This window comes from Hypomesus transpacificus, chromosome 2 (assembly GCF_021917145.1).
Source record: "Hypomesus transpacificus isolate Combined female chromosome 2, fHypTra1, whole genome shotgun sequence".
Taxonomy (NCBI): Eukaryota; Metazoa; Chordata; class Actinopteri; order Osmeriformes; family Osmeridae; genus Hypomesus; species Hypomesus transpacificus.
Window position 1 is genome coordinate 9983968 of NC_061061.1, and position 11829 is coordinate 9995796.

Genomic DNA, 11829 nt, shown 5'->3' on the forward strand with positions numbered 1-11829 from the left:
ATTATCGCTCATATGTCGGCCCACGGGCCGTATGCGTGGCACATTCCCCACCCCTGGTGTAAACCAAGCCCTGGGTATCCTGCTCTGCCTTTGAAGAAATGAAAGCTCAGATGGGCCGATCTGGAATTTTACCCTTTTGTTGTCACAAGGGAAAAGGTTACCTCCCCTTTCTCTGCTTTGGCCGCCCATGAGAAAGTTAGCTATGACCGTGCGAGCTATATTTTGTTTTCCTTGAGACACATCATGGCTTGCAAACGACCGAAGCATGGCAGTTGCACAGTGTTTGGATGTACAAATGAAGACCAAAGTATTTTTTTTGTTCCTTCATCCTAGCCTCTGGAGAAACAGTGTGTTAATTTGATTTTGTCTGGAAATGCGCCGACACAACTTCTAAAGTTTTGAATGTCTGCGCCAAACATTTCACGGACGACTGTTTCCTCAACATCTGAAACTAAAGTCTGGATCAGTACCAACTCTCCTTTGCCCAGCTACAGACCTCGGACACATATGTCAACTATATAATTTTGTTGCTTTACTGTATATGGTTGGTAGTTGACCCCTCGGATTGTCATTGTATAGTTTGCACTCTGTGGATGACCATCGTCTCCTATGTATGGATTACATTAGGCCTATATTAGATAGTCATGTGGCAATTATTAAACAGTAGGGCTGGCTAGGACTCAACAGTAGGGCTGGCTAATCGACTAATCTAACGATTAGAACGATTGTTAGATTAGATTAGAACAACTAATCGACTACAGTGTCATTCCATATTTACTTAACTGTATTAACAAGTAGCCTAATTTATTAACTGATGCAGCTTTCTGCCTAATATATCCTTTAATATGTCACATGAATATGGAATAAAGGGGAGTGATGTTTTTGGGATAAACTATACATTTAGTAAGTCACAAGTTCACAACATTTCCTCTCTCATCCCTTTTAATGTTATGATAATCAAAACTGTCCCGACTCCTTATGCTAGATTGCTTTCATTTATGCAAACAAAACTATCACTTAACTGCAATAAGGTTTTTTATAGAGCTGTCAAACGATAAAAATATTTAATCGCGATTAATCGCATTAATGTCATAGTTAACTCGCGATTAATCTCAATTAATCTCAATTAATCGCACATTTGTATCTATTTTAAATGTCCCTTAATTTCTTTTTCATCCATTATTTTTTCAAATTGTAATGCTCTTATCGACATGGAAAAGTGGTTCGGATTGCTTCGTGCAAATGTTTTTTTTTAAATTGAAAACAACATTGCAATCGCCTGGCTTTGACGAGCAGGCGGAGAATTCGCATCAGCTGTGTGCTTGGCTGTGTGCCATCAACATTCTATTTTCGACTCCACGACGTGCTGCGATGACAGCTCATTCCCTCCGGCTCAGTTCACAACGACAGAACACACTGATCACTTTGGTCTTGTCAATGGAACCATTTGGCAACCTAAAAAACCTACCAACCTACCAAAGTAAACTTTCCATTCAGAATCTTATTGGCATCCATTTCGGCGTCTGGCGCTGACAATCAACTCAAAACATAACGTTAGCCTCCTACCAGAGAATGTCTAATATCCGTAAACGGGCTCTGCTACGACTGTTTAGCTGGCTCACAAGCCCAAACAAGTGGGTGAGGCGTGCCTGTTATTTTGTTTCCGGTCTAGCTAGATCCGGTGTGGTATTGTAGTTTTTCTAACGTCAGTGGTTGTTGCAACAGAATGTGAAAAAAAACTACAAAGTTTGCTAGGTCGAAAAAGAGCGTTAATCGCGCGATAAAAAAATTGACACCGTTAATTTGGGTTTGCGTTAACGCCGTTAATAACGCGTTAAACTGACAGCACTAGTTTTTTAGTTTATTTTTTCTCTTATTTCCATTCACTAATGAAAATATTTAACACTAAGTGCGTTCCAGTTGTAGCTACTCGAAAGTCTGTTGGTCGAAAATGGTTGCACACACAGTAGCTACACACAAAATCGATTATTAAAAGCATTGGCAACTAAATTTTTTTTTTTTTCAGTTTCGTTGAGCGCGGAGCAGAACCGAGGTAGAGGAAAGACCATCGGAGAGACGTTGTTGAGTAACATTGTTCTGAAACAGATGGCGGAAGCAGAGAAATCAGTACGACCTAAGTCGTCTGTTATGTACATAATAAGAATCACATGAGACACGGTCAACATGCAAGCCAGCGGCTACGTTTACTGAACATTAATTCAAACAACAACAGGCATGCGCAATCACATAACTAGGCCTTACTAATCCTAAATCCCAACAGAACTCCAATGCGCCATCATGTGGCTACTCCAAATACTACAATTCCTCCCGCCTAGATTTCTGAATGACTGAATGTCAACAACACTTTTTTGTTGTTTTGTTTTAAATACAAGTAACTGTAATAAACATTGTTCCATGTTGAAGACTAGAAATTAGCTTGGTAGCTGTAAAGTCATTCCTCTATCAGTGTTTGCGGAGGCCTACGGTCACAGGTGGGGCAACATTCCTTTTCACCAGACGTGTCCACCTGGTTACCCCCTTGGGCACTGGTGTCAGTGGCCGATGCAGGAATAGCAGACAGTCCATTGCAGAAGACTCAGGTGCCGCTGTCTGCCCTCTTTTTTCAGCACTGGTGGACACCACGGACAAGTCGTCCTCGAAGGTCAGTCCAGAGGTTCTCAACTGATAAACATGGCGCCACCAAACAGCGCCTGATGCAACTTTGACAGTGTAAGACAGAGGGCTGTGTCATTCTTTCACTGTGGCCGGGACCCATTTACGATGTCCTCTGTAACTTCTAGCTAATACAGTCTGTCCAACGGCAAAGTGACAAAGTTTCCTGTCACAGGCCCTTTTAGCCTGTTGCATTTGCCTGTCTTGGACAGTGCGTTTGCTGTTTGGCTGAAGAAGATCTAATCGCGAACGAAGCCGTCGTCCCAGGAACAGCATAGCCGGTGTCTGGTTGGTGGTGGCATGTGTGGCATTTCGGTAAACAAACAAGAGGTTACACAGCTTTTGGTGTAGGTTGATATGGTCATCATCCATGGCTTTGAGGCCTTGTTTTAAACCTTTCTGCCTGGCCATTGGTAGCTGGCAGGGAGCTGAAGTAATGTGCCGGATCCCATTGTTCCTCAAAATTGTTCATTTTGTACCTGCTGGCAGCTAAAACATTTCATGGCTACGCTTTCCACATCCTGGTCAATTCCGGGCCACCACTCAAAGCTCTTGGCTAGTTCATTTTTACCACCCCCAGATGGCCAACAACAACAGGCATGCCCAATCACATAGCTAGGCCTTACTAATCCTAAATCCTAACAGAACTCTAATGCAACATCATGTGGCTACTCCAAAATACTACATCATCCAAGGTGTGGGAGCATTTTACGCTAAATAGTGTGAAGGTCTGGAGGAAACAGTTCCAAGTTAATGAGTGTTCAGCCTTCACCAAAAAAAAATAATATTTCGTTTGTGACACTGTCCACTCTGCATAGGTAAAGTTGATCATTTGGTGAGGAGTGTGTTTCTCAGGTGTATTTTCTCAGGAGAAAGACACAATACTGTGATGTCCAAGTTGTGATGACAACTATATCTCCAGCAAACTACTCCTTCTTAGAGTAATTTGGTTTTCTTTGACAAATTATCATTTATAGTATAATAATACAAACTATATCACAACACAATAAGCCTTACATTGAACTAAAGAATACAAATTACTTTGTTGCAAATTAATTGCAAAGTTTGAGTATTACAACAAGATCGAATTACAACGATATTCTACGGAATGTAGTCAGTGTCTGTGTAGTACAGTACTTCACATATTGGCTGCACTGCTGGCGCGACAGAACGCAGCACCGTAGCGCACTACCGTGTCTTATAGTCCAGGCAAAGTAACTAATTTTGGAGCCAAAAATAGAAGTAATTGTAAAAAGATTTTTTTTTAGCATAGATCATTTCTATGAGGTGTCCAGAACAACATACTAAAAGTCTTAAGAAATCCTAGTTGTGGAAATATGTTTAATTCTCATCAATCCGAGATATGTGCCAATAAGGCCAGGCAACATTACACCCCAATGGGGCTATTTTTTTCCTTTACTCTTATCAAAATGGAACTTAACACAATGAAACTACCCATGAAAAGTAACATTTTTTTGTATTACAATTTTCTTTGACAATGAATTGTAATATGCAAATGAGCTATACACTAGTCGAATATGCCCAAAATACACCCAAATAGGCTTAATTTTTTCCTTACTCCTACCACAATACAACTTTACATGGTAAAAGTATACATGAAAAGTAACTTTTTTGGTATTACAAGTTTCTTTTGAAATGTATTTGAATATGCACATATTCAAATACATACACATTCAATATGCTTATTGAATATGTCCTAATTTGCATAGGCAGAAACACCATTCATATGTAGGACCAATACATTGGCCCAAACTCCAACCAATCATCCTACTGCCAATGGGTGATGGCTATGCTGCTTTTAGACTCGCCTCTAACCTGAAAACTGTCTGGCTTGGTAGTAACTGTCTGGCTTGGTAGTACCTGCCTGGGGTATAACCCCCGCCAGTATAGTCTTCAGGGTCACGGAGTCACACAAGCCTCCCCACCACGACACCACGAAAAAAAGTTACTTTTCATGTATACTTTTACCAAACTATCAGATGGAAACAAAGCACACAGCTGCAGCAGTGTTAGCACTGTAGCAGCAGCAGCGTTCGCTCCTGTAACAAATGGCAGACAACACTCGCAAAAGAAGCGAGCAGCTGACTGGGTTAAAAAAAATACAAACGGTCTTGTTCAATATTAAGGTCAATCTGTGGTTGCTTAAATATCTGAAGTATGTTGGAGTGAGATTTGAATATTATGGAGCAGGATATCGTAGTGGGCTATGAGACAAACACTAGTAGCCCATCTCCACTACAGCAAGCCCACATGAAGCAATGCAGTAATAATCATCAAGTAACCATCAAAAACCAACACCAAATGAAACACAAAATGATAACTTTATTGAGAACAATATGTAAAGCATCTGTGAAATGAAGAAAAGGTCTGGTGTGAAACTGATGATGTCATAAGTGTGTATGTCTACATGATCTCTGTGTAGTGAAAGAGAGACAAAAAGAGAGAGAGTGTATGTGTGCGTGTGTGCGTGTGTGTGTGAGAGAGAGAGATAGATAGATAAAGAGAGAGAGAGAAAAAGAAAGAGAGTGAATGTGTGTGTGTGAGAGAGAGAGAGAGAGAGAGAGAGAGTGAGAGAGAGAATGTGTGTGTATGTCTACATGATCTCTGTGTAGTGTAAGACAGAGACAGAGAAAGAGCATGGGTACACATGCATGATGTTTGTTAAACATCTGAACAACAGCCGCACATGAGTTTCCTCAACAGCCACTGGAGAAACCTGTCAATCATAAGAAAAAACGTAAAATGTAATCTGCCATACAAGTACGCATTCTCACATCCTTACAATGAAGGTCTTGCTGTCTTTACCCACATTCTACCACCCCCTCCATGTAGCCTCTCTGCCATCTGGCCTCACCTCTTTGCCACATTCTTCTTTTTCTTTTTCTCCTCCTTCACCTTGTTTTCAGCGTATACCTCTGTCTGTTTGTTACTGACTTCCAACACAGTCAGTGGTTTAACATGTGACTGGGTTTTGGTCGTCTTGTTGCCTTTGCCAGACTTCTTCCTCTCCCCTTTGCAAGTCTTCTTCTCTTCCGTCACATCCTGAAAGCAGAACACAAGCTTACATGGACTGAGCAGAGAAAAAATGGAACCAATGAAATCATGGTTCTTTTCCAGTCTCATTGGTGCGCAATTTATAGTCAATTATTGTGCAAATTGGGATTTATGCTTAACTGTGAATATCATCATGTATTTGCATATGATGATAATGACTCACTTGCTGGAGCTCTTCCAATCCTCCTTGGAGCAGCTTCTTTGCATCGGCACTCAAGTTTTGGATTGGTGCCAGACAAGGGGGGGGTAGATACCCCACAGCAGGCAGAGTGTCAGGCCGCGCAGGACTCACAACTATAACAGTGACACGGTTGAGGGGAGTCACGGTGACACGGTTGAGGGGAGTCAAAGCCCGGGGAAGCTGCTGTTTCAAGAGGAGGGCCTCAGGAGTAGGAGGAGTCGGAGGGGGGGAATCCACGGCCTCCTCAATAGTGAAGGGGACCACAGGAGGGGTCTCGGTCTCAGATAGATCCTGAGGAGACAAGAGAAGACATCACCTTTTGGCATGTGGGACCTGGGATCTTTCCATGGCTCTTTAGGATGATAATCAACAAACAGTGCCATGCCATACCTTGAATCAAACAATAGCTGAATAAATGAATATGTACAGTCTCTGTATTAATTACTTACAAAGGGTTGGATGGATGACTTCTGTTCCTGGGAGGGTTGGACCTGTAGTGGGGAACTACATACCTCGGGTGGTTGGACCCTCTCAGTGCATGCCCTGCAGGCCATGCGCAGCTTCTCAACCTCTCTCTGCCAGTCCTTCAGGCCCGACAGATTGATTTCAACTCTGCAGTCGTTCTGGATCACTTGGATCAGCGCATCGAAATCTTGGCTGACCCGTATATACTTTTGCGCCTGAATCCTCTGGAGCCTTCTCCCTCTGACGCTATAAACAAGTCTTCTCAGAGACGCACCCATCAGGCCTTGTCCCTGGCTCTTCACACGAGACATCTCTTTGAAGTACTCGTTGGTGTTCAGGATCTCCGCCTTGGTTTTTGAAAGGTCCTCTTCTAGGGCAACCAGGGTTTTTTGGAACCTTTTCATGACTCTTGCGACACGGAACTGCCTGTCGCGCCCCTTCTGATCATGTAGCATGGTGGGGTGCACGTCATTAGTGACGCAAGGCTTGGTCACGGCTTTCACGGAGGAAGAAAGATGGGCCTGGCCTTCGTCATCCATAACATGATTCTAGGGAGACCAAAAGTAAAGTACAATGTGCAGGAACAGGGCAGAGAGAAACATTTTAAGGTGTGAAGATCCATATGGTGAGGGCAAAAGCTGATTCAACACTAACAGAAAAACAGGCCAATTAATTGACCTTCTGTCACACACATACATATACCAGGCGTTTATCCTGAAGTGGATTCTCCTGGTGGTCACGGTCCTCATCAGACTGTGAGTCAGATGGGAACATATTGTTCACAAAGTCTATGTTCAAAATGTAACGTACCCTAATGCTTTTGATGCACAAACTGACCAGAAAAGTTGTCTCGCTGACTGAGCGTAGAGAGAGGTCATCATAATCTACGGTCTGTCGGTGAGTGTTTCCACCCCGTTCCACATCCTATATTAGAGACACAGTCACTCGGAGGTATTTGACCATGTCTTCTGTTTAACCATTTAAGTTTAAGTTCATACAAACTCATATCATATGTTACATCCATTTCACTTATTACTATGCAAAAACTTACCAGATAATCTTCGTCATTAAATGACTGGATAGAAAGATGGTCCCCATTTTGCCAATCCCTTTCATTGGACTGCATAGTGGTCCCATCAAGTTCACCTCCCTACATTAGAGACACAGATAGATCGTTAGTTTTTAGGAATCAAATCTCTGAAAACCACTGCATTAGGCTATGGCCAATAACAATGATTATGGGAAAGTGTTATTAGAGAGGAGCTGACTTCACTAGAAGAGTTTAGTTTCGGCATGTCACAATCATTGGCTTTGAAGCAATTGAGAGAGAGAAAACATTAAACTTTTGTCACTGCAATGCTTTTGAGGTTTGATTTACAGGCCATTTGTGGACTGAGCCTTGAGTCTCTTTTTACTGATGTGGTCAGTTATAACAATACACAAAAAGAAAACGATATATCAAAACTTGCTTTAAATGTATTTGATGGTATTGACGGTAACTGCATAACGAAAGTGTGGATTACATTTAGAATTAAACTTTGTTTTACGCGTAAGACTACAATAAGTAGGGGAAACATTAATGTGTATAAAAGAATTACTCACCAAAAAGCACAACAATGTCTGAATAGCCTGATCTTCTGAGAAAGCTTACAATACGAGTCTTCAAGTGTTACTATTCACCTATACCTGTGTTCAGAAGAATGTGATGTAGGTCTCTAATGTCTCATTTAAGTATGAATATACACCATTATGACGTTTTTGTACGTCATCATGTGTAGCATTCGGACATACTTTTATACAGAACGTATGTCCGTAAAATAAATATACGTCAATATTGTTACTTAGAAATGTGTAATACACACAAGCATAGCTCAGATGACTCCAATAAATAATACGCAAACAAATGCCCACTATACTACAACAGTATGCGATCATCGGCCCATCTGCACTACACGTTCCGTCATGTAGGACAGATTTGATTTTGAAATCCATACAGCCCAGCAGTCCTTTAAACTGGCAACATCTTTGTTGCCTGAATAGGTACCGACCAGAGCCATTAAATTATTATTAAGCTTTATTGATTGATTTATTATCAAAACTTGCTTTAAATGTATTTGAATTTTGAATCTGAAGGACATTTTCTTAGTTGTACAGCCATGATATTTACGGTAACTGAATAACGAAAGTGTGGATTAAATTTAGCATAAAATTATGTTTTACTGTAGGCTATTACAATAAATAGGGGAAACATTAATGTGTAAATAAGAATTACTCACCAAAAACCACAAAATTGTCTGGATAGCCTGAGAAAATCTTCTGTGAAAGCTTAGAATGGTCTTCAAGTTATTTACCTGTTCAGAAGAAATGTGATGTTGCTCTGTAATGTTTCATTTAAGTATGAATATATACCATTATGACGTTTTTGTACGTCACATCAAGTGTATCATTCGGACATACTTTTATAAAGATAGAACGCATGAAATAAATATGTCAATATTTCTCATTCGAAATGTGTATTACACACATGTAGCAGAACACCAATAAATAATACGCAAACAAATGCCCACTACATATCACAATGGTATGCTATAATTGTTACTTGGCCCATCTGCACCACACGTTCCGTGATGTAGCCTAGAACAGATTTTCTTTTGAAATCTAAACACAGCCAGCAGTCCTTAAATTGGCAAGATCCTTCCTGTCTGTATAGGCCCAGATCCATTTAAATATTATTAGTAGGCTTTTTTAAGAAAAGTAGTAGGTAGCTCACGTTTCCCTCGAAAACTTTAGGATTATTGCCCTCCTCTGAAGTCATCTTCAAAATGAGCGATACCGATGAGTCAGCTGAGTTTTACGTTCAAGCCCAGTTACATATTTCCCGGCATGACCTCATTCTCGGTTTGTAAGTAGTTAGTAAATGTTTCTATCCAAACTATCATATTCGTACTCAACACAACGATGATAACACAGGCAAACTGACAACTTCGATTGGGGACTGGGCTGTGCGGAAAGGCAAAAACCAAAGCTCGCCTGCCTATAGCCAGCCAGTTGCACAGTTTGCTGAAGGCTTTAATTTATAGTTACAAAGTAAAAACGAATGACCGTAGGTGAAACTTCTTGATTATTTACAACTTTTAATTGACAACATTGTCAACAGATATTAAGAAACCTGACTTTAATCGAAGGATCACTTCACTTTTCACTTTTTTAAAGCAGTAAATCCGACACTAGGGGTAAGCTTCAGCCCAGCTTCAGCCCAGCTTCAGCCCAGCTTCAGCCCAGCTTCAGCCCAGCTTCAGCCCAGCTTCAGCCCAGCTTCAGCCCAGCTTCAGCCCAGCTTCAGCCCAGCTTCAGCCCAGCTTCAGTATGCCCAATTCACAACCCCTGCCGAAATCTACCCCCCCAGCTCGTGGACGCGTTGCTGCATAGTTGCAACTGGCTACTTGTAGACTTTGCTATTCACTTTGTAATCAATTTAGCCTATGTTTCGCTGTTCTTACAGAATGAATTGTTTTTTATTGGAGTCCTGCAAGACAACATTCACCCTGCGTATCCACTACAGCGGAGCGGGCTTCAACGCCCGGTTTAATTGAAAATGAATTGAAAGCCGACGCGCCGCCCGCTCTGCTGTAGTGGACACGCAGCCTTATTGTTGTTTTGTTATAAATGAATTGTGGTTTGTTCACGTGGGCGACACCTATAATGTGCAGTTTTCTCGAGTGTAAATTTGTCTATATAGGCTATCCGTTAATACAGAGGAGCCTATACGCCCTTATCACCCCACGTAGGCCTATATTTGAAAGTGCATTAATAGCCTGACTCTGCCCTCCTACTTAGGCCTACTTCCGCTCAATTTTGATTCAGCTTCTGTACTGCTTCTGGGCATGAGGTACATAAATCAGATGTCTCCGGTTAACTTTCTACCTGAGAAAGATGCGAGCAAAGCCACATTCGGTCCATTGTGGCAACGCTGCCGAATATCCATAAGCTAAAGCCGGAGCAAGAACAAGCTTTGCTGAGTTTGGTTGGTTGGTAGCCATGATATTGTGGCACTCCTCCCCACGGGGTTCGGGAACAGTTTGATTTTCCAGCTACGGCAGCTAGCTCTGTTACAGTAGTGGTGAACGAATTGGTTAAAGGGGAACGCTAGCGATTGGTTATGGCAGATCAGAGTGGCTCTAGGCCTATGCTCTAGGCCAGTGGTTCTCAACCCTGTCCTCAGGGGCCCCCTGTCCTGCTGGTTTTAGATGTTTCCTTGCTCCAACACACCTGATTCAAATGTATGTTCGTTACCAGGCTTCTACAGAGCTAGATAACAACCATTTTATTTGAATCAGGTGTGTTGGAGCAGGGAAACATCTAAAACATGCAGGACAGGGGGTCCCTGAGGACAGGGTTGAGAACCACTGCAGCAGATCCAAGGTGCTAAAGCTCCGCCCCCTCAAATGTAGCCTATATTGAATGTAGCAACAACAGCAACACTAGCTAAATCAATTGCAGATATCAGAACAGACCTACCTGCAGTCTCTGAGTGTTTTAAGTGTAAATTATTTTGTCTTTGCATCGTACTAGCTGAGTAACATACGCAACTGTCTGTGATCTGACAGATTGGTGTTTGTGACGTAGAAGGTTGGGTTTTGCCCCACCAAAACCTGAGCTGAAAACGGATGAGAAACTGTTCAACGGTCCAACTCCACATTTCAGTGCGGCAAAGTTTTAGAGCTTTGCACATGCTTTCAGCAACACATTTCACACGTAGCTATATAGGCTACTGTACTGAGAAGCAAATCATGGAATTTGCTTTACGGCATCTTTAAGCATCTAGCCAAACGAGCAGGGGGGTTAGATTTAGGCAGGGGGTGTGAATTTAGCATAACAGTTTTGACTTTGAACGACCAGCCACTCTCTACCAGCAGAGTGGTTGACCAAGACAATTGGAATATCTCCCCCTCGCGTCCCTTTTTGTCCATTGGAAATCTCCAGATTTACACTTTAACAAAATTCTCTGGTTAATACATTTTGAACAAATGATAATTCAACCATTAAAAGTTACTTAGGCTATTTCATGTTGTTACCACTCCAGCAAAGTGGTCATTAGGTTAAAATCAGTGAGGATGTACTATGATTAATGAGGTCTCCTGGACAAAAGTTCACTGTTCTGTAAAAAAGTGACTGACAAGATAAATGATACTGCAGTTTCAGCATGTCTGATAACAAATGTCACAACAACAATGTGGACATACAAAATGGGCAATGTGTTGAAATTGTGACAAAGGGGCAGAGAGCATCAAATCAAAAATCAAATAAAAATGTATTTGAATAGCCCTTTTTAACATTTGAGAGCATGCCGCATCACAAAATGATTAACACTTTTATTTGAAAATTGGAATCTAACATTTGATTCATAAACTGGTGCATCTGTCATCACCATTTCA

General features: G+C 41.6%; 1 protein-coding gene across 1 annotated transcript; it reads right to left on the reverse strand.

Annotated features, from left to right (window-relative positions):
* Positions 1-5544: 5544 nt before the first annotated feature.
* LOC124476291 lies at positions 5545-7044 on the reverse strand. Its single transcript, XM_047033334.1, has 3 exons — positions 6379-7044; positions 5912-6220; positions 5545-5736 (listed from the first exon to the last, which is right to left on the reverse strand). Exons 1-3 carry the CDS (start codon positions 6931-6933, stop codon positions 5545-5547), a joined length of 1056 nt encoding a protein of 351 aa, XP_046889290.1. The 5' UTR covers positions 6934-7044.
* Between the last annotated feature and the right edge of the window lie 4785 nt (positions 7045-11829).